The sequence below is a fragment of the Aythya fuligula genome, chromosome 2 (assembly GCF_009819795.1).
Source record: "Aythya fuligula isolate bAytFul2 chromosome 2, bAytFul2.pri, whole genome shotgun sequence".
NCBI classification, from domain to species: Eukaryota; Metazoa; Chordata; class Aves; order Anseriformes; family Anatidae; genus Aythya; species Aythya fuligula.
This window is the reverse complement of record NC_045560.1, coordinates 92,364,613-92,390,015: the sequence shown is the minus strand read 5'-3', so window position 1 is coordinate 92,390,015 and position 25,403 is coordinate 92,364,613. Positions and strand designations below refer to the sequence as shown.

Sequence of the window (25,403 nt, the reverse complement as noted above, 5' to 3'; positions counted from 1 at the left end):
TGAATCACCTTTACAAGAGCTGTCCCACGCTGCGAGCATACGTCTTGCAGTCTGCCCAGATATTTGCCTTCCAAGTCAAGAACCAAAGCTGTCAAGTTAAGAACATGGAATTAATGGAAAGGAAATCCTTTTATTTTTTTTTTATTTTTTTTTTTTCTTTTTTTCCTAGACCGAGAAGGGATGAATTGTGGGGAACAAGCAAAACTCATGTGAAAAATGAAATGAAAAATGTTAAGGTCAGGCAGCTTGCCTACTGCAAGTGCTAGCCTGAAAGCAGATGGAGTGCATCTTCATACACCACATCCTGAGACACTACTCGACAGGCCAGCCCATGTGATGAAGTCCATTGCTGTCCTGAATTTGAACGTGACAGGGGTACTCCTAAGCCTCTTGTTTATGCTTAACAAAACAAAAAACACACTTTTTTCCTCAGCCAAGCATCAAAACACTTACAGAAGGGCATGGGCCCTCTCTGTGCACCTCAAGGGGAGATCCACAAATCCTCACGTGCTTTCGTCACATCCAGCACCCTTCTCTGTCCCTCCCAGCTAAACGTGCACAGAGGCAGCTGTTCCCAAAGTGCTGTGGTGACATAATTCAGGTCTGTTTCTGAAGTCGTCACCGCAGGCGCCTCGCAATGACGGCACAACACTCCCTGTAGCTAATGCGTATGTCTCAGCAACAGCTAGAGAAGTACCACTATGCCCACACTGACTTTAATTAGAGTAGTTCCCAAATTATTCTCTGCTCCCCTACGTCTGTGGAAGGTGTGGGATAAATCTGTTCCTTGAGAAAGGATTACAGACAACAAGAGCTTGATTCCGATACGTTGCCCGTACTTGGAGAGCAGTTCACCTTTGATTTCCATGTAAGAAAAAAGAAGGGGACATCAACAATTCTCTTCCTCCGAGCTGGCAATATGAAAGAACTCCAATTCTCCAGGAAGCCTGAAGAAGGAAACTATGCATTTCCTTGTTAAACATCTTGTTTCTTCGGAAAACTTTTCCAGTCCTTTGCAACTGCGGTGGTCTGAATTGGGTGGGCAGCCGAGTTCCACCACGGCCGCTCTCTCACTCCCCCTCCTCAAAGGGAAAGGGGGAGAAAATACGGTGCAAAGGGCTCAAGGGCTGAGATAAGGACGGGGAGATCGCTCAACAATTATCGTGACGGGCAAAGCAGACTCAGCGTAGGGAGATAGTAAGAGTTATTGCCTACCACCAACAAACTAGACAAGTGAGAAACAAAGGAAAGAAAGCAAAAACGCCTTCTCCCCATCTGCCCTCTTCCACCTCCTCCCCCTTAGCAGCACAGGGAAATGGGGGAATGGGGGCTGCGGTCAGTCCCTGACTGATGCTTGCTCTCTGCCGCTCCTTCACGGTCCCTCCCTGCCCCTGCTCCCCGTGGGGTCCCTCCCACGGGATGCCGTCCTTCCCCAGCTGATCCCACACGGGCTGCCCACAGGCAGCAGCTCCTCAAGCACTGCTCCCACACGGCTCCGTCCCACAGGGTCCATCCATCCATCCATCCATCCCCCAAGAGCAAACTGCTCCAGCACGGGTCCCCCGTGGCTGGGCGGCAGCTCCCCCCAGAGCCTCTGCTCCTGCGGGAGCTCCTCTCCACGGGCCGCAGCCTCCTCCAGGCCACATCCACCTGCTCCACCGGGGGCTCCTCCACCCACGGGGGGGCTGCAGCGTGGACATCTGCTCCATGGGGCACCCATGGGCTGCAGGGGGACAGCCTGCTCCACCAGGGGCCTCTCCCTGCATAGCCCACAGGGGAACTGCTGCTGCCTGCCTCGGGCACCTCTTGCCCTCCTGCTGCACTCCCCTGGGGTCTGCAGGCTGGTTCTGTCTTATTTTGTCACTCCTCTTTCCCACCTGCTCTTCCCCAGCAGGGTTTTTCCACCCCTTCCTTAAACCTGCTCTCCCAGAGCCCATGCAGTGTTGCCTCCTGGCTCAGCTCTGGCCTGCAGCAGGTCCCTTTTGAAGCAGGCTGCAGCTTGCTCCGCTCTGACATGGGGCAGCTGCTTGGCTCTGCTCACAGAGACCACCCCTGCAACTTCCCTGGTACTGAACCCTTGCTACATGAGCCCAATACACTCTCTAATACTGAAAGGCAGTGTGGAAAAGTGGTGAAGAATGTGCCTGAGAAAGAGCAAGATGTGAGGCAGTTGGACATGGCTGTTTGTCAGCCAAGCGTCTTTTAAAGGGATCAAAGAGCTTGTGGAGAAAATATTGGGACTGGAGGGTGAAAAGCAGCACTGAACATTTATTAAACAGAACTGAAATGTTCAAAGTTTGGCCAGAGCTGGCTGTAGCTCATGCAGTAAAGTCCGTGACATTGAAGAGCCAGATGTAGGAGGAGAAGGAAGGGCTAAACATCTGTTTTAAGGAGCAGTGAGCAAGTAGTGAGAAGCTGAATCAGATAGAAAGGTCGTGTCTCACATGAGAACAGAGACATGCCATTGAGGAAGCATCAGATATGGTAGGAGACACATGGTGGCCTGAAAAAAAAAATAATAAAATAAAAACAATAATTAAAAGGTAGAGAAGCGACGACTGGAACTCTCATGGAGAGGCCTGCTCCAGAGGATTGGGATGGAAACACATGGGAAGAGACAGACCTACGCAAGTCTGGCTGGTGATAACAAGGAACAATAATGGTGCTAGGAACAGCACTTCTGTCCCAGTGCAAGACGAGCTCTGTAGTACAGGAAGCCAGCTACAGAAGCAAACGTCACCCCCAGTTACCCAGACCACCGTAAAGAAAACCAAGGCTGCAGCTGCAGCCCAGCAAAGAACAGAACAAGTTACTGTCACAGCAGGCTTCATTCACGTAAAATTAAAGCCATAAAAGATGATGGGTGCCCTAAAAATGGTTATTGATACTCATTAGCTGGTTTACCTGGAAGGACATCCTTGGCTAACAGTATGGGGTTGTATGGGTCTAGCTAAAGCAGTAGCCTGAGGGTGAGACTGGGAATAATATCAGCAACTATTCTGATTTTATTTTTTACTTTTCTTTTTTTTTCTTTCTTTTTTTTTTTTTCTTTTTTTGCTACAGCTTCATGTTTTTGAAAGCCATTTTACTCTCTTTTCCTAATGGCACTTCTCACAACAGTTTTGTTAAAGCCTTTTCAAAGGGGGCTTTAAAAGAGATAAATACACATTTGCAGTAAACATCTCTTGTGTCTTTAGATAGTCATTACTGAAGCTAGACCTAAACATTACTTTTTATTTCCTTTCACTTCAATGTTGGGCTGTAGAAATGGCATTTTGTTTTTATCTCTGCACTACAATCTGCTGTTCCCAGGGTAACTTCCTTTCTGAGAGGCTTGTCAAAAAGCAGGATGTGGATAAGATTAAGTGTGCCCTGAAGGATGAAGATTGTTGAGGAGAACTATGACTTCATTATTCATTCAGATCTGGGTTCCCCAGTACAAGGGTGATAGTTATACTGGAGTGAGCCTAGAACATGCCACTACAGGCCACTAAGATGATTAAGCAAGTGGAGTATCTGATACAGGTGCTGAGGTAGCTGGGATTGTCTAGCTTCAAGAAGGAAAGGCTCAGGGGAGATCTTATCAAAGTATATAAATAGCTAATGTAAACACGACGGGCCCAAACTCTTCTCAGTGGTATCCAGGGACAGGAAAAAGAGGTAGTGAGCCCAGGAAATTATACTTAAACATACAAAAATAATCCTTTTACTCTTTGGGTGGTAAAACACTGGACAAGTTCGAGCAGAAAGGTAGTGGTGTCTCAATCCTTTGAGATATTTAAAACCTGGTAAGACATGGCACTAAGACACCTCCATAGATCTCTTCCAGCTTTAGCTTTAGCTGGAAGAGACTAATGATTCTGTTCTTCACTCTGTTCATGACTCTATGATTCTACTCTTTTCCTAATTCATCCTCCTAAAAATAACTTCTATTCCATGTTACTTTCCCCATCTCTTTCCTGAATTCTCTCTCTCGAGCAATCGTAGACACACAGAAAAGCAGGATGGTACCTATGGAAAGAAATAGGAGAAAAGAGACCTTGTTAGTTTGGCCACATTAGTATTCCTCTTCTCCCTTTCTCCCCGCAAAAAAAAAAAAAAACAACCCTGCTGTAGTCATTGTCACCAAGAAGGCATCAGCAGGAGGCATCACCTACTTAGGCACTTACCAACAGTTGGTAGAAAGGGTCAAGGTAAATGATGGCCCAAAGACCTCCTCAGAATCTCAGCAATACCCACAACCATCTCCCACGTGCATGTCAACCAGCTTTGACAACATGGTTCTGCTGCTGCCGGAGCATAGGGACAAAGAGTTGTAACCTTCCCTGCAACCAGCATGTTCTCAGCTGTGGTACCACCACAGTCCCACTGCTCCCTTGTACATTGGTCCTGGGCTGCACCTCCCAAGGAAGACCCCCAAAGTGAAAGGTGTGGGCCAATACTCACCTCTTCAAGGACACGCTAACTACCAAGACCTCACAGGTGGTCCTTCTCATCTTCATGCCCACTGTCCCACACATTTGACTGTCCCTCTTTGAACTTCTTTTAATTCTGGTACATCCCTCGTGAGACACAGAGGCCAGAAGAGCACAACTGCATTCAAGGTGTAGGTGAACCATGAATTTATGCTGTTAGGGGATCCTGTTGTTTCCCCTAGCAGTGTGGTTATCCCCAGGCATCTGGAATTCACTCGTGAATTCCGTCTCTTGTTTAAAGCAGTGAGAATTTAAGGGTATCTGTAGATCAGCTCATGTTGGGTACCTCCAAGTATGGACCTGCTCGAGGCTTCCTCTGGGTTCTCATACCCGTACAAACTTTGCTTCATCAGCTATAGTCCCATCAGTTGCTGGCACATGTACACCATGCTCTATCAGATCGGCAGTTCTTTGTTGTGGGGTGGAATGGTTTCTTTTACTTGCTGGTTATGGCTCTCATCCAGCGCAGTTCCCTGTCAGCAGTCCCCCTGTCTCCATCCAACCCTAGCACAATGCCTCTCAGAGCTGCTCAATCACCACTACATACCACATTCAGGTTACTGGGAGTTCACACTGCAGCCCAAGACTTGACTAAATTTACTCTGCACTCTGCTGCTGTCAACAATACTAATGACAAGCAATAGCCGCCCAAATTCCTTACATACCAGCGGCTTGTTGCCCTTCCAATGCAATGGCATAATGGTGTCCTATCATTCCTTAGTTTTTGTGTTTGTTTGTTTGTTTTTGTTGTTTGTTTGTTTTTTGTCTGCTGCTGAGTGCAATGTTGACTTCTTTTATGGAACCTCAGGATCTCACTCCTGAGTGGTACCGACCAGCTCGGATCCCACCAGTTTACATACAAACCTAGAAGTGCATTTCACCTCTACACCACACTAGATTTAACAGCATTTAATTTCATCTGCCATGTAATTTCTCAATCACTTAGTCTTGTGATGTTCTTCTACACTTTTCTAGTCTGCTTGTGTCCCTGCTACTTTAAATAACTTCATCCCATCAGCAAATCTTACTGCTTACCACTTACATACAGTATTTCTGGGTTATCATTTATGAAAGTTATGCAGTGCTGACTGACATGAAACTTTAGCAGTGACCTGCTTCGGTTGAAAGAACTGACCATTTATCCTTACCTCTGTATCTTACCTTTTAAACAGTAATATATCCATATCAGCACCTTCCTTTTTAGTGTTTTATTTTATTTTATTTTATTTTATTTTATTTTATTTTATTTTATTTTATTTTATTTTATTTTATTATTTTTTTATTTTCTCTTCTTTTACAACATTTCCTTACAAAGGCTTTTGGAAATTCAGGTAAAATATACCAACCAGATCACTGTAATTTCCATGTCTTCTCAACCCTTCATAGAGCACCAAGAGTTTTCTAAGGCAGGACTTCCTTTTAATAGCACCAACATTGACTAATCAACTGGCATTTCTCCCAGCGTCTACTAGTCATATATTCTGTTATTTCTACTACTTTACATGAAATAAGCATCAGGCTTAGAGACCTGCAGTTCTCCAGAACTTCACCGCAACCCTCCTTTAAGGTTTTGTGTGAATATTGTCACCGTGAAGCCTTTAGATACCAAGAAAAGTTTTGAGTAGGTTACGTTACCATGAGCAATTCAGATCTTTCATTCCAGAGTTTGACAAGACCCCGGGACCAGCCATTTGGTTGCTTTTAGGGTTTACTCTGCTCATTTCCATCATAACCTCTTCTACAATTACTCTAATTTCAGACAGACCCTCTACCAAGTGCAGATCCTAAGAGGGGTTCCTTGGATGTGAATCCTCCTGATTTCATCCACAGGAAATCTACCTTAATACACTAGCAAGACTCAATCAAAAACTTGGTCTTCAACACCCATGTCGACTGTAGCTCAGGCAATCCCCAAGACACGCAGCATGAATTATTCACCAAGAAGACGCCACTTAGCCGCTTGAGAAATCAAAGCCGAAGTGCCTGGCCAGACGTTGTGCCAGACACGCGTTTGTACCGAAACCAGGGCTGGTTTCCTGCCTCGCAACCTCCCGTGTCGACCATGGTCTGCTGCACCCACCCTGCCACGCGCGGTGCTCGCAGCACATTTCCACGGCACCCTTGGATGCTTTGGAAAGCACACATCTCTTCCAGGGGTCCCTCAGCCTCCTGAGGGAGAGAATGGCTGTGATGATGTGCCTGTTGGGCACAGAAGGAGAGAAATCACTGAGGGAGCGCATTTCCCTCAGCAGTTCCCTCAGCATCCTCCCTGAGCATCTCGCCACAGTGTCTCCCCACAATATCTCCCCTCAGACCGGGGGTCGGGAGGCCGGTGCTGGAGGAAGGAAGGCAGGCAGGAAAGCCAGTGCTGGTGCCTGTGGGGGAAGGCAGGGTGGAGGGAGGCACTGGGGAGCTGGACAGCAGCCTCCATCCCTCCGGGACCCGACCCGACCCGCCCCGCCCCGGCCTCCGCCTCTCCTCGACCACGCTGGGGTAGCGCAGCACGCCGCCCGGGGGGCTCCTTTGTGAAGAGAGGGCGTTCTTAATTTATTTATTTTTATTATTATTTTTTTTTTCCACGCTACGCCTTCTTTAAAAAGCTGGCGTCCGGCCGTAGCCCTCCGTCCGGGGGAGCGCGAAGGGGGGCGGCGATGGAGGGCAGGCGGGAGGGCGAAGGGAGGGGAGCGGCGGCGGCCGCCCCAGGTGCTGCTGCTGCTGGTGGTGGTGGTGCTGGTGATGGCGGTGCTGGTGGCACTGGTGGTACTGGTGGCACTGGTGGCGGGCGTCCCCACCGCAACATGGCGGGCGCGGAGCCCTTCGGCGCCGTGCTGGGCGCCCTGCGGGACTGCTACGCGCAGGCGGCCCCGCTGGAGACCTTCGTCCGGGGGCTGGGGGAGAGCGGCGCCGAGGAAGCCGAGGTGGTGCGGGACGACGACGCCGCCTGCTACCGCACCTTCGTGTCCCAGTGCGTGGTGTGTGTCCCCCACGGCGCCCGCGACATCCCCCGGCCCTTCAGCTTGGAGCAGGTATGGGGGGGAGGCAGGGGGTGAGGTGCGGGGCTGCCCCGGGGAATGGGGCGCCTCCTGCCCCTGCTGTGGGGTCGGGTGTGGAAGAGCAAAGCGTGGCTCCGCGGGGCAGCTAGGAAGGAGAAAGGCCGCTTTTCTGCCCTTGAGTGTTTCATAAATCGGTGCTTGGGGCAGGAGAAGTGGTTGGGAGAGGAGCAAAGTGCTGGGAGGCACCGCGGGGGTGAGCAGAGCCGCGCTGCCGAGCGGGGCGGCGCGGTGCGGTCCGTGCCCGGCTGTGGGGTGTTTTTGTGAAGCTGTGAGCTGGGTTGTTTTGCTAAAACTCCTTTATTTTTGCGTAAAAGGAAGCGCAGGCCTCAGCCCTGGTGGTAGAGCCTGCGCCAGCGCAGGGTTAGGGGCAGAGAGAGCCGAAAGCCCTGAGCCTGGGTTGCTGAGAGCGCAAAGAGGCAAAGTGTCGGGTGCTTCCTGGGCACGAAAGCCTGGATCAAAAGGGCAGGCATTAAAAAGACTTCCTGAAAGCAGTCGCCTCAGGTGACTGTACGTAAACACCTTGCCGTAGACTTCAGTCTTGTGCTTGCGAATCGGAAACGCTCCTTTGAAAAGGTTTAACCTGAAGCTGAAGGCTGGGGGCTGCGTGCATTTGGCGTGCCTGGCTATTTAAAGCACGCGCCGTCATTTGTAGAAGAGTCGTTGATTAAAAACTAATCTTCCTTTTTTTTTTTCTTTCTTTCTTCAGTTATCTAGTCAGAGCGAAGTCATCTCAAGAGTCATGCAGAGGCTGTGTGGGAAAAAGAAGAAGAACATCCTCACATATGGATACTCCCTGCTGGATGAAAACAGTTCTCACTTCCAAATCATGCCGCTCTCAAACGTGTACAGCTACCTGCCCAACACCGCAACAGAAACCATGCGGATCAGTGGCCTCTGGGAAACGCTGCTGAGCAGGATCGGGGATGACGTGATGATGTATTTATTGGAACACTGTGCGATCTTTATGCTGGTTCCCCCTAGTAACTGTTACCAAGTCTGTGGGCAACCAATTTATGAACTTATTTCGCAAAATGTAGAATCAGCCTCAGCGTTTGTTAAACAACGGCTTTCAAAGCACAAATGTAGTAGCTTGTTTAAGTATACACAGAAAAGGCTAATGTTTCACAGACAGTATCTTTCAAAGTCACGTCAGTCGAAACGCAGGCAAAGACTTGAAGCTAATGTCTCCAGCATGAGAAATAAAACCAGCAATACTATACAAAGCCTAGGGTCCGCTGCTCTGGAAAAACAGAGTAGCTCCAATGTAGGTTTGTCAGCTACAGCACCATCCTTAAAAAGGAAGCTTGCTAGGGAACAACTGGAAGTCACGGCTAAGAGAGCAAGATTAGAAGAGAAAGAGAGGGAGGAACAGGCTTGTAATACCGCTCCTAATGTAAACCAGAGTATTCCCAAGAGGTACGGAACCAGCTGTGTAGCATCACGTTCTGTAAGTCTTATTAAAGAAAAAAACATTTCTCAAAGAAGTAACAGTGATATGTCTTGTCCTTCTTTAGTTCACAATTCTCATCACGGGAAGAAGTCTGTGGCAGACAAAAGCTCTTTCCTGCAAGGAGCTGAGAGTAACAGACATTCAAAGCCCAGCATTGAAATGCAAGCAGGATCCAGCAGGAAGGGAGTAGAGACACGCAGGCCTATACCTCGGTTGGATTGGATACCAATCGAACCGACAGAAAGTAGTTCTTCAGGACACAAAAAGCAGGAAAGTCCCCTAGCTCATCTGGCAGAGGAGGTACCAAATAGGGTTTTGCCATCTACAATATACATTGACAGGAAGTTTCTTCTGTATTCTCGCAGGTACTGGGGGGAACGTTTCTCAAAATCCTTCCTATTGAATCGCCTGAAGGGTAGTGAGGCAGGTGTAAAGCGGCTAATAGAAACAATATTCTTAAGCCCAAATCCGTTTGGGCAAAAGCGCAACCAAGGCCTGCCACAGAAAAAATGGAGAAAGAAGAAGCTTCCCAAACGCTTCTGGAGAATGAGAAGTATGTTTCAAAAACTCTTAAAGAATCATGGAAAGTTTCCTTACGTAGCTTTCTTGAGACAAAATTGCCCTCTTCGGATATCTGATGCCATTTTGGAAAAAGCCAAGCTGCTCAGTCGGGCACCTTTGCCTGGGCAAGCAGAGGCTCGCAAGCAAGCAGAACAGCTTGGGAAGGAGCCTGCTGAGCGTGTGGCAAGCAGCAGATGCGAATCTGGTCACACCAACGTGCCCAGCAGCGTACGCGCTCCTCTCGCAGCATCTGCGTGCGGGGAGCCAGGGGGTGAGGAGCAGATCCCTGCAGAGGCGTCTGATTCAGTCCTCAGGGAGCTTCTCAAGGAGCACTGCAGCCACTTCCAGGTGTACCTCTTTGTGAGGGAGTGTGTGGAGCGGGTGATCCCCGCCGAGCTCTGGGGTTCAAACCATAACAAGCGCCAGTTCTTCAAGAACGTGAAAGCGTTCATTTCCATGGGGAAGTACGCTAAGCTTTCCTTGCAGGTGTTGATGTGGAAGATGAGAGTAAATGACTGCATGTGGCTTCGTCTGGCCAAAGGTACTTAACCTTGCAAAATTAAGGGTTGGGGGGTCGGGTGGTTGGTCAGGTCTAAGGTGCAGAGGGGAGGGCATTGAATCTGGGTGCGGAGTCATTGGGTTCACTGCTTATTAGCATCTGTTGATGGAGCTGCAAGAGCAAACCTCATAGTGTTTGCCATTAACTGATGGTGGAGGAATACTTAAACCTGTCTTCTGTATGCTGAAAATGTAAGTTTTCATTATTTTTGTTTGTGTTTAATCGGATGACAGTTTCAGACAGAAACTAGAATTTAGAACCAGGACCTACAGCAAAACTCCTTCCCTTCTGCTCCCCACATTACCAATAACTGTCACCTAAGCATGTAAGGAGCAAATGCAGTCTACCTTTTCATTACTATAAGTGATAAAAAAGTGCTAAAAGCAAATCCAGATGCCTGTAGAGTCACGTGTATCTCTGGGAGTAAACCATCATCCCACAGCATTTTTTTTTCTCCCTCACATCGACCTTGTGAAAAAGACGTGGGTATGGGACCTAGGCAATGCCCGTGGTTGCCCACCATCAGTTACCTTTTTAGAGTCCTCCTCTGGGAACAGGAGACCCTTATTAATCACAGCTTTCAGGGGGTGGTGCAGCTGTCATCAGGGCTGGCCACCTTCCCAGGAGGGTGGAAGTGCCAGCTGATTGCCCTGAGTTCTGTATGAATCCCTCCTGTCCAGTCATTGCAGGTGGTGAGAGGTAAATTTTGCTTCCCTGAAGAAGCCTTTCTGAAGCCACTGTCCTAGGACATAATTCTGGGCTGAAGCTGTGATTTTGTGATTGATTGCTGCGGGATCTCATGGATATTGTAGTTTATTTCTTTTTACATCTATCACATTCTGTTCATCTGTGAAATGTGGAGTGCACTTCCTTAACTGCTACGTTTACAGAATTTATTCCTACCTAGCAATATACTTGGATCCTGCAGCAACGAGGGATGAAAACGGTATTCCTTTTTAGAAAGGTGCAGTTGGGTTCTGAAATTACTCCAGGTCCTCCGTAATGAAGGAGGAAAATAAAGCCTGGTATTTGAGACCTGATGTCAAAAGTCGGGGAGGTACACGTCTATAAGAAACTGCTAATACTCCAAATACACAGACACGGAAATTTTGGCTCAGATATGTGCTTTTCAAAATGCTGAGGAGTTTCATACTTCAAAAGGGTTTTTACAGTAAAAATGCATTGGGTTTGGAGTTACTTGGAATGCGTTACCTTTGAAAAAAAAATTAATACCATCTTACTCAGTGGTCTGGTTCCAGGAAAAGCAACACATAAGCTTAACTTTATTATTATTATTTTTTTAAACTACTCCCATGTGCCTGAAGTTTAAAAGCACATTTAATTGCTTTGCTGCGTTGCAGGCATTTTTTTTTTTCCAAAAGAAGTGGTGGTGGTTTCTTGTAAATCATGACTACAGTTCAGGGAATTGACAGCTGCTGTCAAAACATCAGAAAGCTGGTGATGTAGTTCCAGTACAGCTATTTAACATGCTGATTTAATTTGTGTATTTTGTGGCCTGCACGTTATGACTTTTCAGTTGAATCTTCTAAGAGCCATAGAGTTCTTCATTGATGTTTTCTGGCTTCTGCTGAAGTGAACACTTTCATCTCTTTGTGGCAGTCTTTTTGTAGGTGCCGTATATACATGAAAGTGTCTCCGCCCCGAAGAGCACAAAAATCAAGCAGGGTAGAGGACTGGAAATTTATTTCCCTTTGTTAAGTTTCAGTCTTAATCCTCAGCTCTCTCGTGTCCAAATTTGGCTGTTTTTAACACATTTGTGCAGTAATCATGATTTGTGCTGTGCAGCTAATTGATGTTTCTGCAGAGTCTCTTTAAACTACCCTGTTGCATTATGCCAAATTCTACTTTTAATTAGAAAAGTATCAGTGAGAAGTTGCAAAAATTCAGAATTTGTAGGGTAGAATTTTACTCTACACTTGGCCTGCCTGCATTTAGACATCACAAAAAAAGCCTGTGGGCTTAAATTTGATAGCAGCTAGAAATGTTCTAGCCTCGTAATTTTCATGCCATCTAAATATTATGAGAGCTGACAGACTTACTCTGATTTTTTTTGACTGCAGCAATGTTTTATATAGGTTGTCTGAAATACCTCTTTCCCCAGCTCAGCCCAGGGGAAATTATTCTTTCAATTATTCTCTCAATTATTCTTACAATATACCTAAGAATTCTCATTCTTTTGCATATTTATTAAATACATATATATATATTCTAATAGACTTTATTTCCATTTTATCCTTCCCTTCAAAATGATCCTGTCATTGTGCATTAAAGATCTTGCACAAGCAATGAAAGTAAGTCTTCGGGCTGCTGGTGGCATGTATTTGTTTTATGTGCATCCATTTATCACTGCTAATTAGTTTCCATCTTTATTCGTTAAGCTTGGGTCATGTTATTTAATACTAGTGAAAAATCAGAGCTGCATCTGTGGAATTGTTCTTGCTTTTTTTTTTTTCCTTTCCATTAACCTCATGGTAAGAAATGAGTGTGTGTGTGTTCTGTTTATTTTATTTATTTATTTATTTACAAATATAAGTAGTTATTTGCTATAACTACCTTTCAATTGTTTGTTGAAGGTAATCACTTTGTTCCTGCCTCTGAACACCGTTACCGTGAAGAAATTTTGGCTAAATTCCTATACTGGCTGATGGATACGTATGTTGTTGAGTTGCTCAGATCATTTTTCTATATCACTGAGACCATGTTCCAGAAAAACATGCTCTTCTACTACCGAAAGTGTATTTGGAGCAAGTTACAGGACATTGGAATTAGGTAAAATTAGAAAACTAATCAAACTTTAATGAAATGTATGGAAGTCTCATGTTTTGCACTGTAAAGTTACAACTCTGCTTTTACTTACTGCCCCTTTATCCTCCTCCCATTTGCTTAATTTTCCAAAGGAAGAGTCAACCTGTATTGGTAATATGCATGGCTTGTAGATCCATAAATGTGTTGTGTGAGAAAACTTAGGCAAATTGGAATGTCTTTGGTAGGAGAACAGAGACCTTTGCAATAACAAAATCGATTATGAGGAGGATTTTGTTTTGATACATCAAATTTTTACGCCTTTTAACCATCAGTAAAGCATAGTGGCAGCATCCCAAAGTAACCTTGGGAAAGCTAATTTAAAAAACGCTGAATTTTCTTTAACTGCTTCAATTACAAAAACGAAATCTGCTGCAATACTCTGTCCATTATTTCAGACAGTAGCCTTATGGGGATTTTTTTTTTAAATTACTATAAGATTGAAGGGTTTAAAAGCTGCAGCTTCTTTTTTTTAGTGCAGCTGTAGAATTCCATGCTGCTTTTTTTTGGTCTTAAATGTGTGTGTGCTTAAGTTAGCACCTTATTTAAGACCAAATCTTAAGCAGTTGAATTAAAAATAACGAAAATCAAAAGACACCTTTAATGAACAGTATTACGTGTACATCTCCAGAGTTTACATCCCTTGGGATTTCATGGTAAATTGCTGGTGTCCAGGAGAGCTCTGGAACTGCTGGACATGAGCACGCCCGATGCCTTGTGTTCTGCCATTTTAAATGGTGCAGCTTTTACATTTGGCGGGGTCTGCTGATCTCCAGTTTTGTCTGTGGTTTTTGGTAATTTGTAATTCTTTTTACAATCTCTGTGCTGCTTGAGGTTGACGCTGGTATCTCTCCCGTGCAACTGCCTTGCCTGTGTGTTTGCACTTCATGGGGCCCTGGAGCTGTTTGCAGTTACAGCCCATATAAGCGAGTTAAACAACAGCAGCAGAACACAGTTTTCAACCTGGAATACTTTGTTTGTCCTGTCTTCAAACTAACAGCATTAGTGTTGTAATGAGTGGTTTATGTAGTTTTAATGTACTTTACAAGCTAATTTTTTTTTGTGTAAAGTGCCACCTAGCAATAAATCTTACGGGTTAGGTATAATGCTCTTTTTAATGGGGTGTATGGTTAAAAGAAAACGAGTAGTTTTGGTTTTGGCCCTTTCTTTCCTATCACCAATTTCCTCCCCCTCCCTGAAAAGAAACCCAGTGCATAAGGACAAGGTGCTCTGACCACAAGGGACCCTAATCTGGGCTGATCCTGCATCTTCCTATTTCTGCCCTGAGTATTTCCACCAAGCAGGAACCAGCACTTCAGCACTCTGTTCTCAGAGCGTGCTGTGTAACATGAGGTTACTGATCCAGCTGAGTGCGTTCAGACAGGTGGCAAGCTGCCTGTTTCACGTGGGAGGAGAAAATTTGGGATTTAGAGATGCTGGGAAACAGCTGTTTAGGGCTGCCTGTGTTGCCTTGACCATTTCTAGACTCTCTGGGCACCATCCCCTCATTCCCAAGCAGCATTTTCAGGAGCTTCTGATGATTGAGTGCCACAGGCTGTTGAGCTGCTTCCATTTTCCCTGGAGGAAAGAGTATCTGGCTTCAGTTGTTTCCCTGATGACTGCTCTGCAGCTGTCTTGGTTCTTCCTCCTCTCCAGCTGGAGCTGCTCATGGTCAGATTGCTGTCAGGAAGCCAGGCATAGCCACTGATGCCTTCCCACTTCTTTTTGTCCTCCTTTGGAGGAGAGAGGAAGGATGAAACAGACCAGGACTTCACTCATGGGTTTGCCTTTGCATTGTGTTTTCTTCAGAGGATAAATCCCTAGCAGTGCTGTGAGGACGAACTAGGGATGGTTCAGTGGCCACTACATCAGTGCATGTTCAAAATCACCAGCCCTGCCATAAATGCCATGAAATAAGCAATGGGGGTTGATGCAGGCAAAATGACATCAAGCTCCACAACTGGCCAGAGGCAGTAATGTTGAAGATCTGTGAATAACTGGCCATGGTCTTCACTTTCAGAGGAAGTCATATTTTTAAGAGGTGGATTTTGTGGTGTGTTTTTTTTTTCTTTCTTTCTTCTGCATTCTGGTGTCTTAAATGCAAAGGGATGAAGGTTTGATGATTTGATCGTTTCTGTTGAACTGGTGTTGTTTATTTTATCTTGGTGATCTAGCTAATACTATTGTATGTACTCTCTCAAAGTGCCTCTGTACTTTGGGAATTTTATTCCAAGTTTGAATACAAATCCAAAACACTTGCTCAGCTTGCTGGACCAGGATGCCTCTATGTCCCCTTTGGCATGCACTGCGTCACTTGGACCCTGACAGTCTCGAGCACCTGGATCTTTGGCTTATATGTGGCTTGTGTTGGCATGCACAAGAGAAAAATATTTGTGTGCTTCACCTGCATGCTTGGCTTCTCAGATGCCTCCTAGAGCATGCTTACCAGTTTTTCACCATCCATCCACCATCTTTTGTGATAGCATGGCCTCCTTTTGCTAAAGCAGCCTGTGGGCTTATGTGGGATATGGAAAATATGAATGCAAATTTAGAGTTGCATCCTCTGCCCTTCAGGGATTTGAATTCTCATTCCACTTCCCAGGGGAGTATCCTAACAACTGGGCTGTAGGGCTTTGTGAAATGGCACATCCTTTCCTTCTGAATAATACAAGCAGTGTAGGACACTGATCCAAGTCTTTTTTTTTTGTGGCAGATAGGGCACTTTAACCATCTTAAGTAAAAGCAAGGTTGTTGTGTCACCTCCTTTTCCTGCCTTACTGCATGGGAGGAGAGTATTGGTTTGGACTAAGCTACGCCGAGCTGTAAATCCTGAGGGGGTGGCTGTGAGGGGCAAGCACATTTCCCAGTAAGATAAATTTGTGACTTGGGAGTCTTCACTTCTTTATTGTTTTCTGCTGGTTACTTTTAGCTGATGCCTGCTCATCAGGTCAATTCTTTTGAATCCTGTTACCCTCATTTTTGCCCTCATTTTTTTATCTAGTATCTCAGTTCTCAATATCTTTTAATAGGTAGTAGGTCTCCTAAATGTCAGGAGTAGAACAGCTCATTACACTCTGTAAGTCCTGCCATGGGTCTCTCTTTACACAGTATTCAAAAAGTCCTATTCAACTTGGTTTATATCTTTCAAGCTTTTGAAACCATGTAAAATGTCTGTCTGTAGTTTTATATTACAAAAAAATCATAACGTTCAAATATACTTGCCTGATTTGTGGATAAATCTTTGTGTTAATTTAGGTGTGTTTATTTTTTTGTTACCTTAATCTTCTTCACGAAGAAATATATGCTCTTTTATTATTATATTACATTGTCATTAAGGTAACCATGGAACTGTTCAGAAATTCAGATTTCCATGGCAGTTTCATTAGAAATTTGTGATTATCTTCTTAGTAAAATGTCTGGGTTCAATTACCATTAAGAGATGAAACGTTTTAGCTTTTATTGCATTCCCTATTGCTTACACTCAATGCGTATTTGTATTTTAGAAAGCATTTTTCCAAAGTACAGCTACGTCCTTTAACTGCAGAGGAGATGGAAGCGATCCATCAAAAAAAATACCTTCCGATGGCATCAAAGCTCCGTTTCATTCCCAAAGTCAGTGGACTAAGACCCATCGTCAGAATGAGCGGTGTTGTTGAAGCACAAACGTTGAGCAAGGAAAGCAGAGCAAAGAAGGTGTTTATTTTTCTGATTGTTTTATGTGGGTTTGTTAGACGTGAGTTGGTTTTTGTGTTGTCGTTAATATAAAACTAGTGGTGAACTGAGACACTGAAATCAGAAGGACAGAATGTGCCTACCCATTGCAACTGAGCATAGCTTCTCCTTTCCTACTGCTTAATTTTCATTAGTCTCCAACTCCAGAACTGCATATTTCTGCTTGTAAGCCTGCCGTAAGGAGACGAGGCTAACAGAGTGGCATGGCCTGCCCAGTGAGCATGTTTTCTCTCTTCTCTTTCCATCTGTTTCTCTCAGCTTGCTAACTGTGTCTGATTGTGGTGGATGTTGGCCATCCGTGGGGGTAGAACGACAGAAAACTCAAAGATATCATGTAAGGATGAGGACAGATGAGTCTGGCCTGTTGGGGTTTCCCTGAATGCGGATTGTGCATGTTGATGGCTGTTCACAAAATAACCCATTCAACAAGCCAGTTAACTGCAAGATGCAGTGGGAGCCCAATTCCACTCTCTCCCATGACTTAATTAGTTGTTTTTCCTTAAGGCTGTGTCCCATGTAGAGCACAAGATGAAACACTGCTCAGATGGGTGAGAGTTCAGGGGCTACTTAGTACTCGTAGTTCAGTGTGTGATCCCAGACTGTACTTTCAGGAGAGCAACTAAAAGCTGCTCTGAAATAGTTACTTTCATCATCGTCTTTCTGTGGCTATTGCACTGTCAGATTTCAGAGCATGCACACGGTTAATTTGGGAATGGCTGTAGTGCTGGAAAAGGTTCTGTTGCTCCCGTAACAGACTGGCATAAATGAAGACCTGAGAGCTGAATGCACTAAAAAAAAAAGTTCAAAGTCAACCATGGTAGCTGGTCAAGTGGCTTCATAGGAGAACATCATGAAGCATGGCTAATGATTTTCTGATTTTCATAAATCCAAGAAAGGCTGTAATAGTGTTATGTCACTTCTGAGACAGAGACAGACACAAAAATAAAGTGTGTTGTGCAAAACATATTCAGCAATTTGGGGTTTACAACCTACTGGAAGTAGTGTGGGTTTTTTTTGTTTCTTTTTTTTCCAAAACTTTCATGGCTGCACAGTTTGTTTCTGTCATGGCCTCTTATCTTGCAGTCTGTTCCAGTTTTTCATCCTGTCCCATATCCAGCTATTCTCTGCTCTCCGGTTTTCTCCAGGCGTTTAAAGTGTAGGAGGAAGACCAGCTTCAGGTTCTTTTTATCTGACAGTGTTCCCGGCTTTGGAATTTGCAAACCAGTCTGGAATTGTAGGGGTAGACTTTGCCAGCTTCCATAGCTCAGCACTGGAATGCGTCAAGATGAATTGTCAAGTGATAACCTTTCAAATATCCAGCAAATCAACTTCTGGCTCTTAGCAGCTCTCGAACTTGGCTGCAAAAAAACATGGTGAAATAAGTCCAGTTCTGTGAGTTTGTCCTCAGATCAGTGTATATTTTGTTTTGATTTAAGGGTTTTATGTAATTTCTTTTCATCCTTCTTCCCTTTCTGTTTGAATCTTTGTGTGTGTGTATGTGTATATATGTATTTCTATATATACACATAAATATTTAATGGGAAGCCTGAAGCACTGGATGTGGGGAGGATTCTTAGTGATCTGTTCAATTTGAGAGTATGTAATTTTTTTACTTAATTCTGCAGATATTCTAGCAGACCCTCAGGCTTTGCAAAGATGTTGATAGCTCTGTGGATTAGATTTGTTCTGGGAAGTTGAGAGACTGGATGCAATTCCTGCCAGCATTAAAGCAAGAAGCCACTGTGAATACTGTGACTCCAAGTCTCTCAGGCCTCGTTCAGGCTAGGTTTTGAACTCTAAAGCCTCATTTGTCCTTTACTGATTTACCCACACGCACCCATATGGCCATCAGTTTAGTGAAAAGGTGTTAAAGCAACCATTTGGGACCCACTCATTAAGAAAGAAAAGAGGAACTTCTGATAATTTGTTCTTGCTGCTTCTATTTATCTTTGAGCTATATCTCTACCCTTCTGGCTGTTTTTTCTTAGGAACACGCCCTATGCCAGAAAAGAGAGAACAAAATTTCAGGAATCACTGAAATCCAGAATCACTGGATTCAGGAAGATGTCTTAAATTTCAGCTGTCTTTTTTTTATGGACTAGTCAAAAATATTTTGCAAGATCAGCCAATGAATTAACATAACTACGTACCTTATGCAAAACAGTGAAGTTGGATCATGTTCTGCAGTCAGTGACAGGATGTCCTGGTTTCAGTTAGAACAGAATTAATTTTCTTCCTAGTAGCTGGTGGAATGCTGTGTTTTGGCTTAGGATGAGAAGAGTGCTGATAACACCCCGATGTTTTGATTGTTGCAGAGCAGTGCTTATACCAAGCCAAGGACATCTCAGACTTTCGCTCTGTCCTGCCAACAGGCAGGCTGGGGGTGCAGTAAGAGCTGGGAGGGGACAGACCCAGGACAGGTGACCCAAACTGCCCAAAGGTGTACTCCATCACATCTGACGTCATGCTAAACAATATATAGGGGTGGCTAGCCGGGGGGAGGGGGCCGGACTGCTCGGGGTTAGGCTGGGCATCAGTCAGCGGGTGGTGAGCGATTGCATTGTGCATCACTTGTTTGTACACATTATTACTTTCCTATTATCACCATTGTATTATTATTATTATTGTTATTATTATTTTGTTATTATTATTTTCCTGTCTTATTAAACTGTCTTTATCTCAACTCACGGGCTTCACTTTCCATTTCTCTCCCCTGTCCCAGAGAGGGAGGGAGGAGGCTGAGCGAACGGCTGCGTGGTGTTTAGCTGCCAGCCGGGTTAAACCACGACACAGGAGCACACTAAATATTTTTGATGTGCTTTAGCTTTTCCAGCTTTTCACTGACGCCTCTAATTGATTTTTTTCAGTGCAAAAGTAAATTTCTTCAGATGAATTGTTAAGCTTCCATGTGTAGTAATTTCAGTGCATTTGTGTCATGATCACGATACTACCATTGAGATTAAGAAACCTTTTATATTCTGTGTACGCAATTTGGAGGACTTCTCCTAAGTTATAAACATTCATTAGTATGCAAGTGTGCAGTTATTTTTATTTTTATTTTTTACTTTTTTCATCTTAAATTAGTATTTCACTATTCCCATATCTGAGAGAGTTAAATTTTTTGCTAAAGTACCCACATAAATTGTCTCCAAAGGCTCAACAGATGATGCAGATGGATTTAGCTTAAAGTCTTAGGCACATGTTCTTGTTGTGGTGCTGGTAATCTCCAGGAGAGAGAATGGATGATAATTAAGAAAAGTTACCTTATAATTGGTGTTGGTTTTATTGCTGAAATCCATCCATTTATGTACATGACTGTTAGACCTTGTTTGCCAGGAGTTAAGTACAGAAAAAAAAAAAAGGATTTAAATGTATCCCCCAAAACATCCCTAAGTCTGTTTTGTCACTTCCAAGTAGTTACTACCACTGTATTCAGGCTTTCTGAAGACTGTATTTGACCAAAAAAGTTCAGTAAATACACAAATTTCCTCTCATTTCATCTAAATGAGAAATGTCTGTATTGAATGGAATTTAGAATTTTTCAACCCACTTCAGGGTGATTCTTTTTCATCTCTTTAGATGAATCACTACAACATGCAACTTAAAAATCTATTTAGTGTGTTAAATTATGAACGAACTATAAACACCAGTTACATCGGCTCTTCAGTGTTTGGGAGAGATGATATCTACAAGACGTGGAAGACGTTTGTTAAAAAGGTTCTTAAATCAGATGGTGAAATTCCTCATTTCTACTATGTAAAGGTATGCCTCTTCTAATCCAGTATTCAACCTAATTTTATAAGTCAACTAGTGCAGACCTTTAACAACGGAGAATAGCTGTGATGTAAGTGCATAATTATTATTATTTTTTATGTCAGTTTTTGTGCATACTTAATATAGATTGCTTGCTTTGTTTCTTCTGCAGTAGTGCTTCCTTTACTTTGATATTTTTCTACTCATCTTTCTGTCACGTAACAGTTCTCACTTCTGGACACACACTGTTTCTGCAGTTACATTTAAGTACAAAAATGGGACAAAAATGTAAAGTTGAATAGGATTTTAGGGACATTTTCTCAAATGAAAAATGGGAAAGATTAGATGTACGTATTTGAATAAATTCAGTGTCTTGTGTCTTTTCTCTCCATACAATCAGTGTCTGTTAAAAATAAACACCCTAACTCTAGTGTCTCTCCAGCAAATTTACTCTCCTGCTTGAAAAAAATGAGTGCTTGTCACATCTCGTTATTTGAAGATTATTTTTTTAATTAACACTTGTGTTAAATAATGACTAGCTGAAGCACAAAAAGTTGCGTAGCTTTGAGTTGGTGTGACTTATATAAAACTATACAGACCTATGATAATATAGTGAGGCTTCTCTTCCGGGTGTCATGTCCTAAACCTATTTTCAGAAATTGTCTCATTAACTTTCAAACGAAAAAATCATCTTATTGACATAGTTCTTTCATTTTTTTTGCTTCTTCAGAAGGTTTTGAATTGTGACAATGACAAGAAAAGGCAAAGTTAAGATTGCAATATGAGATTTAGAAGAGGCAAAACATCTAGGTTTTCAGCTTTCCAGGAGCCTGTAAGATGTCATCTTCACGACTGTATGGAGAGGAAGGTTTCTTAAAATATCTAAACATATAAAAATGTTAGCAGTAAACTTCAGTTAAATGATTGAAAGTTAAGTGTAAGTTTTAGGGCTGTGTGTGCAACTTTCAGTATGTTACCTTTCATCTCCACTGGTATATAATCACTAAAAAAGTGCTACACAGTACAGATGAGCGTAGGACCTGCTCTACCTTCTGCTAATAATGAGGATTATTTTGAAACTGGTGGTTATCCATTGCAAGGGAAAACTCACTGATGGCTGAGGAAAGTATTCTTCAGTTAAGGAATGTGTTTGCTTTGTCACACATTTGGAAATAATGATGTATTTTCACTCCTACGTGTTGCTTCAGCCATGATTGTATACTACAACAGTAACTTTTTTTTCTGTACTAACACAGCATTTATGGTGATATTGGTGAATATGGAACATAAGGTACAGAGCATAATGGAAGCTATTTCTTCTGTTTCAGGCCGATGTGTCCAGGGCTTTTGATAGCATTCCTCACGATAAACTTGTGGAAGTGATTTCACAGGTCTTAAAACCTGAGAAAAAAACTGTCTACTGCATACGGCGCTATGCAGTGGTTATGATCACTGGAAGTGGAAAAACCAGGAAGTTATATAGGAGACATGTATGACTTGCTACTTTCTCCTACATGCTGCTATTAATATGTTTCTGTCCAAAGAATATGTTTGTTTATAGCTTTTTTGTGTGTGTGTGTGTGTCTAAACTTGAAATAGGTAATTACTTCATAAAACATTTTAATACTGTTGGAAATTTTCTGGAGGGAACAAAACTGCTTTTTATGCTTCAGTGTTACTAAGAATAAATAAAGAAAAATGTATTGTGGGAACAGAGAGACACGAGGGAGAAATTTCGTTTTAAAAGTAACAGATCTGTTAGATTAAAACAATGCAGTAAGAGTGGGTCTTTGATCTTCACTGAATACATTCTGTCTGCTAATGAATCTTCTATTTTGCTTTTGTCATTTATTTATTTAATATACAGGTTTCTACTTTCAAGGATTTTATGCCAGACATGAAGCAGTTTGTGTCCCGGCTTCATGAGAGTACCTCATTGCGAGATGCAATAATAGTTGAACAGGTAAATATTAGGAGGCTTCTGTTCATCTGAAAGGGAAAGCTACAGAAGTAGCAGAGGAGGATTTAGGGTTTCTCTTTGTTTGCTTGTTTAAATGAATGTACATATTATGTGGTGACATGACCTGTCTTGTGGTTACCAAGCACTTTCCATAGAAAAATGCGATGTTTCCAACAGGCTTTCAGTGTAAGTGATGCCTGAGGCAAGAACCCTGACAAAATGTCATTCTGGATTTCTCCCGGATTTTCTCATTTCTGTCCGATTCTGTTCTATTTAAACCATCGTTTTCTTTTTTTCTTTCCTATTGAATTTCATTTCTTGTTGCAAGAATTTTCAAATGAAATAAAGAAAGGCTTCAGTGCATGCATTGTCCAAAATGTACAGAAATAGGAAACTGAAAAGTGTATTCTAAGCTAAGCAACTAAGGGCACCCTGATGTGGCACCCTGAATAGCAAACTTCACTTAACAGAAAAATGACTTTAAAAAATCAGCTTATTTTAAAGAGACCCTTTAAAATAAGGGGCTCATCCTGAGCCCCAGATGAGCAGACCGTTTTCTTCCTCACAGGCTACTCTGTCAAATTTGTCCTCACTTGCCAGTGGAGAATTATGAAGTAGAGTAATTAGTGCTTCTAACATACAAGTAAAATGGTAGTGTACAATCTATGTAGGGCTAGAGTGTACAGTGTGAGTGGTGCACAGTTCCAAGATCCTGCAAAATACAGAGAGTCTAATGAGTACGTGGATGAAAATGAAAACCAGCTGTATGCATGATGTGTATTTTGTTTCGTTCTCCTTCCAGTGGACATCTAAATTAGATGTTAGGTATTAAATGAACAGCAGCTGTCTTTTTCATATGTGTGCGTGAGATTTAAAAAATAAAAAAGTGTTAAGAGAAAAATGCCATGCCAGCATGGATCTCCATGCCCTGAATACATTGTGATAGCATTTCAATACAGTGTTCTCACATAACTTTCAAAAACTGGGTGCGTTTGTCAGATGATTAATCTATGCACATAGGGAGTTGTTTTGCTTAAGTTCTTGTGCAATCATTGTTAAAGGGATCTAAATCATTGTTAAAGTGCTCTAAATGAAGCTTTTATTACATGTTTTTAACACAGAAGGCTTCATAAATACTAAGTTGGCTGTCATGCATGGATCATTGCTAATGTTGGGCAAAGGATTTATTTTGCAGCAGAACTGGCAAGTGAGTTTATCAGTAGTTGTGGAATCAAAAAGAACAGGGCAGTTAAAAGAATGATCCTCTGGATACGAAGTGACTAAAAGAGGGAGATATAAATTGCTGTAATATAGTACAATAATAAACACTTTAAAAAGTGTTTTAGATGTTATATTTGACTAAGTTCCCAAGTAACACCAATCAAAACTGCTTTTCTCCTAAAAAAAACAAACAAACAAACAAAAAAAAACAACTAAAACCTCCATTGTTCATCTGTTGGATGTGAGTGGCTTTTTAGGGTGTATATTCAGACTTTTACTTTAGGTGTTTGCTTTGTTTCTTACCCTAGAGATTTTAACTCGACTATTACAGCCTAACTTTTCAGGAAGGTTAATATGCATCTTTTCAGTTTATACTATATTTTTAGTTTCAGCACACTTCTAAAGTACAAATCTTGTTTTGTTTTGTCCCATTTCTAGAGCTTAACTTTCAATGAGACAAGTGCCAGTCTATTTAACTTTTTTCTTCAAATGCTAAGTAATAACATCCTGGAAATTGAGCGCAGGTAAGAAAAAAATAGTTTAAAGAGTAAGTGTTGTTGTTGTTTTTCTGCTAAATGGGATACCTTTAACTGAGTCAGGGAATTTTTAATATCTGTCTTCTAAAGATTTTTATTTCGTGTTAATTTGAAATCTATTTATCAATTTAAGCTTTATAAAAGCAGGAGGGGTTTGGACTCACTTATATTTGAATAAAATTTGTCTTTCCCACGTGGATGATGTTATTATACAAAAATGCGTCATTCTGTTGATCCATAACCTTCATTTAAAACTGCAGATATAGTTCAAAAGAAAAATACTTTAAAAAAAAAAAGTTGAGATCCACAGAGGTGACCAGAAGGAAGGGAACATCCAAGCAATCATGCAAAAGAATTGTTAGTCCTTTCCCTGTAGTGCAAAATAAAACCTTTTCTGCATGGCCTTGCTATTTGGCAAGTTGCAATAAAAATACAAGGTAAGAACAACAAGAACTAAAACATCTGGCAACTCCAAAATTAGGAGTTGGGTGTCTATACAGAGGGGGGATGTAATGCAGGTTTCTTGTGTTCCTAGAAATGCTGATCTGCTATTTACATTTTGCCTCTAGGTGGCAAATGTGTACCAAGTCTTGAAACCAAGTACTAATATTTTTATTTCTAAACTCAGAGTAAGATATATTAGGATGAATAGCTTCTTCCTTTTGAAAGACAAACTTTAGAATAATTAAACTCTCAGGATAGAGGGAAGGGGAAAAAAAGGTTTCAAGGATGCAAATAGAAGAGCATTTGTAAATTTTTCTAGCGTTAACTTTTCTAGCATTAACTGCCTGACAAGTTAAATGAGGAGATAAATGTTTTCTACAGTAAAGGTCAAAAAACTAGCTGGGATGCAGGTAACCAATTCATATGCTTTATTGGGCTAAACCATCAGGAATTTTCCTAAAAGTAAAGAGATTTATGTATAAAATACAATACATATATAAATGTACACACACACGCAAAGAATCTTTTCCATGGCCACAGAATCACAGAATCACAGAATTTTCTAGGTTGGAAGAGACCTCAAGGTCATCGAGTCCAACCTCCAACCTAACGCTAACAGCCCTCCACTAAACCATATCCCTAAGCTCTACATCTAAGCGTCTTTTGAAGACTTCCAGGGATGGTGACTCCACCACTTCCCTGGGCAGCCTGTTCCAATGCCTCACAACCCTTTCAGTGAAGAAGTTCTTCCTAACATCTAACCTAAAACTCCCCTGGCTCAACTTAAGCCCATTCCCCCTCGTCCTGTCACCAGGCACGTGGGAGAACAGGCCAAC

At 42.6% G+C, this 25,403-nt stretch overlaps 1 protein-coding gene across 1 annotated transcript in view; it reads left to right on the top strand.

Moving 5' to 3' along the window:
- Positions 1–7,273: 7,273 nt before the first annotated feature.
- The window catches only part of TERT (telomerase reverse transcriptase), a 30,372-nt gene continuing 12,242 nt past the window's right edge, over positions 7,274–25,403 (top strand). Inside the window, exons 1-8 of the mRNA XM_032182159.1 lie at positions 7,274–7,501; positions 8,235–10,080; positions 12,693–12,888; positions 16,425–16,614; positions 20,233–20,415; positions 21,735–21,896; positions 22,274–22,369; positions 24,026–24,111. Coding sequence (XP_032038050.1) covers positions 7,274–7,501; positions 8,235–10,080; positions 12,693–12,888; positions 16,425–16,614; positions 20,233–20,415; positions 21,735–21,896; positions 22,274–22,369; positions 24,026–24,111 — 2,987 coding nt within the window. The remainder of the gene's footprint in view (positions 7,502–8,234; positions 10,081–12,692; positions 12,889–16,424; positions 16,615–20,232; positions 20,416–21,734; positions 21,897–22,273; positions 22,370–24,025; positions 24,112–25,403) is intronic.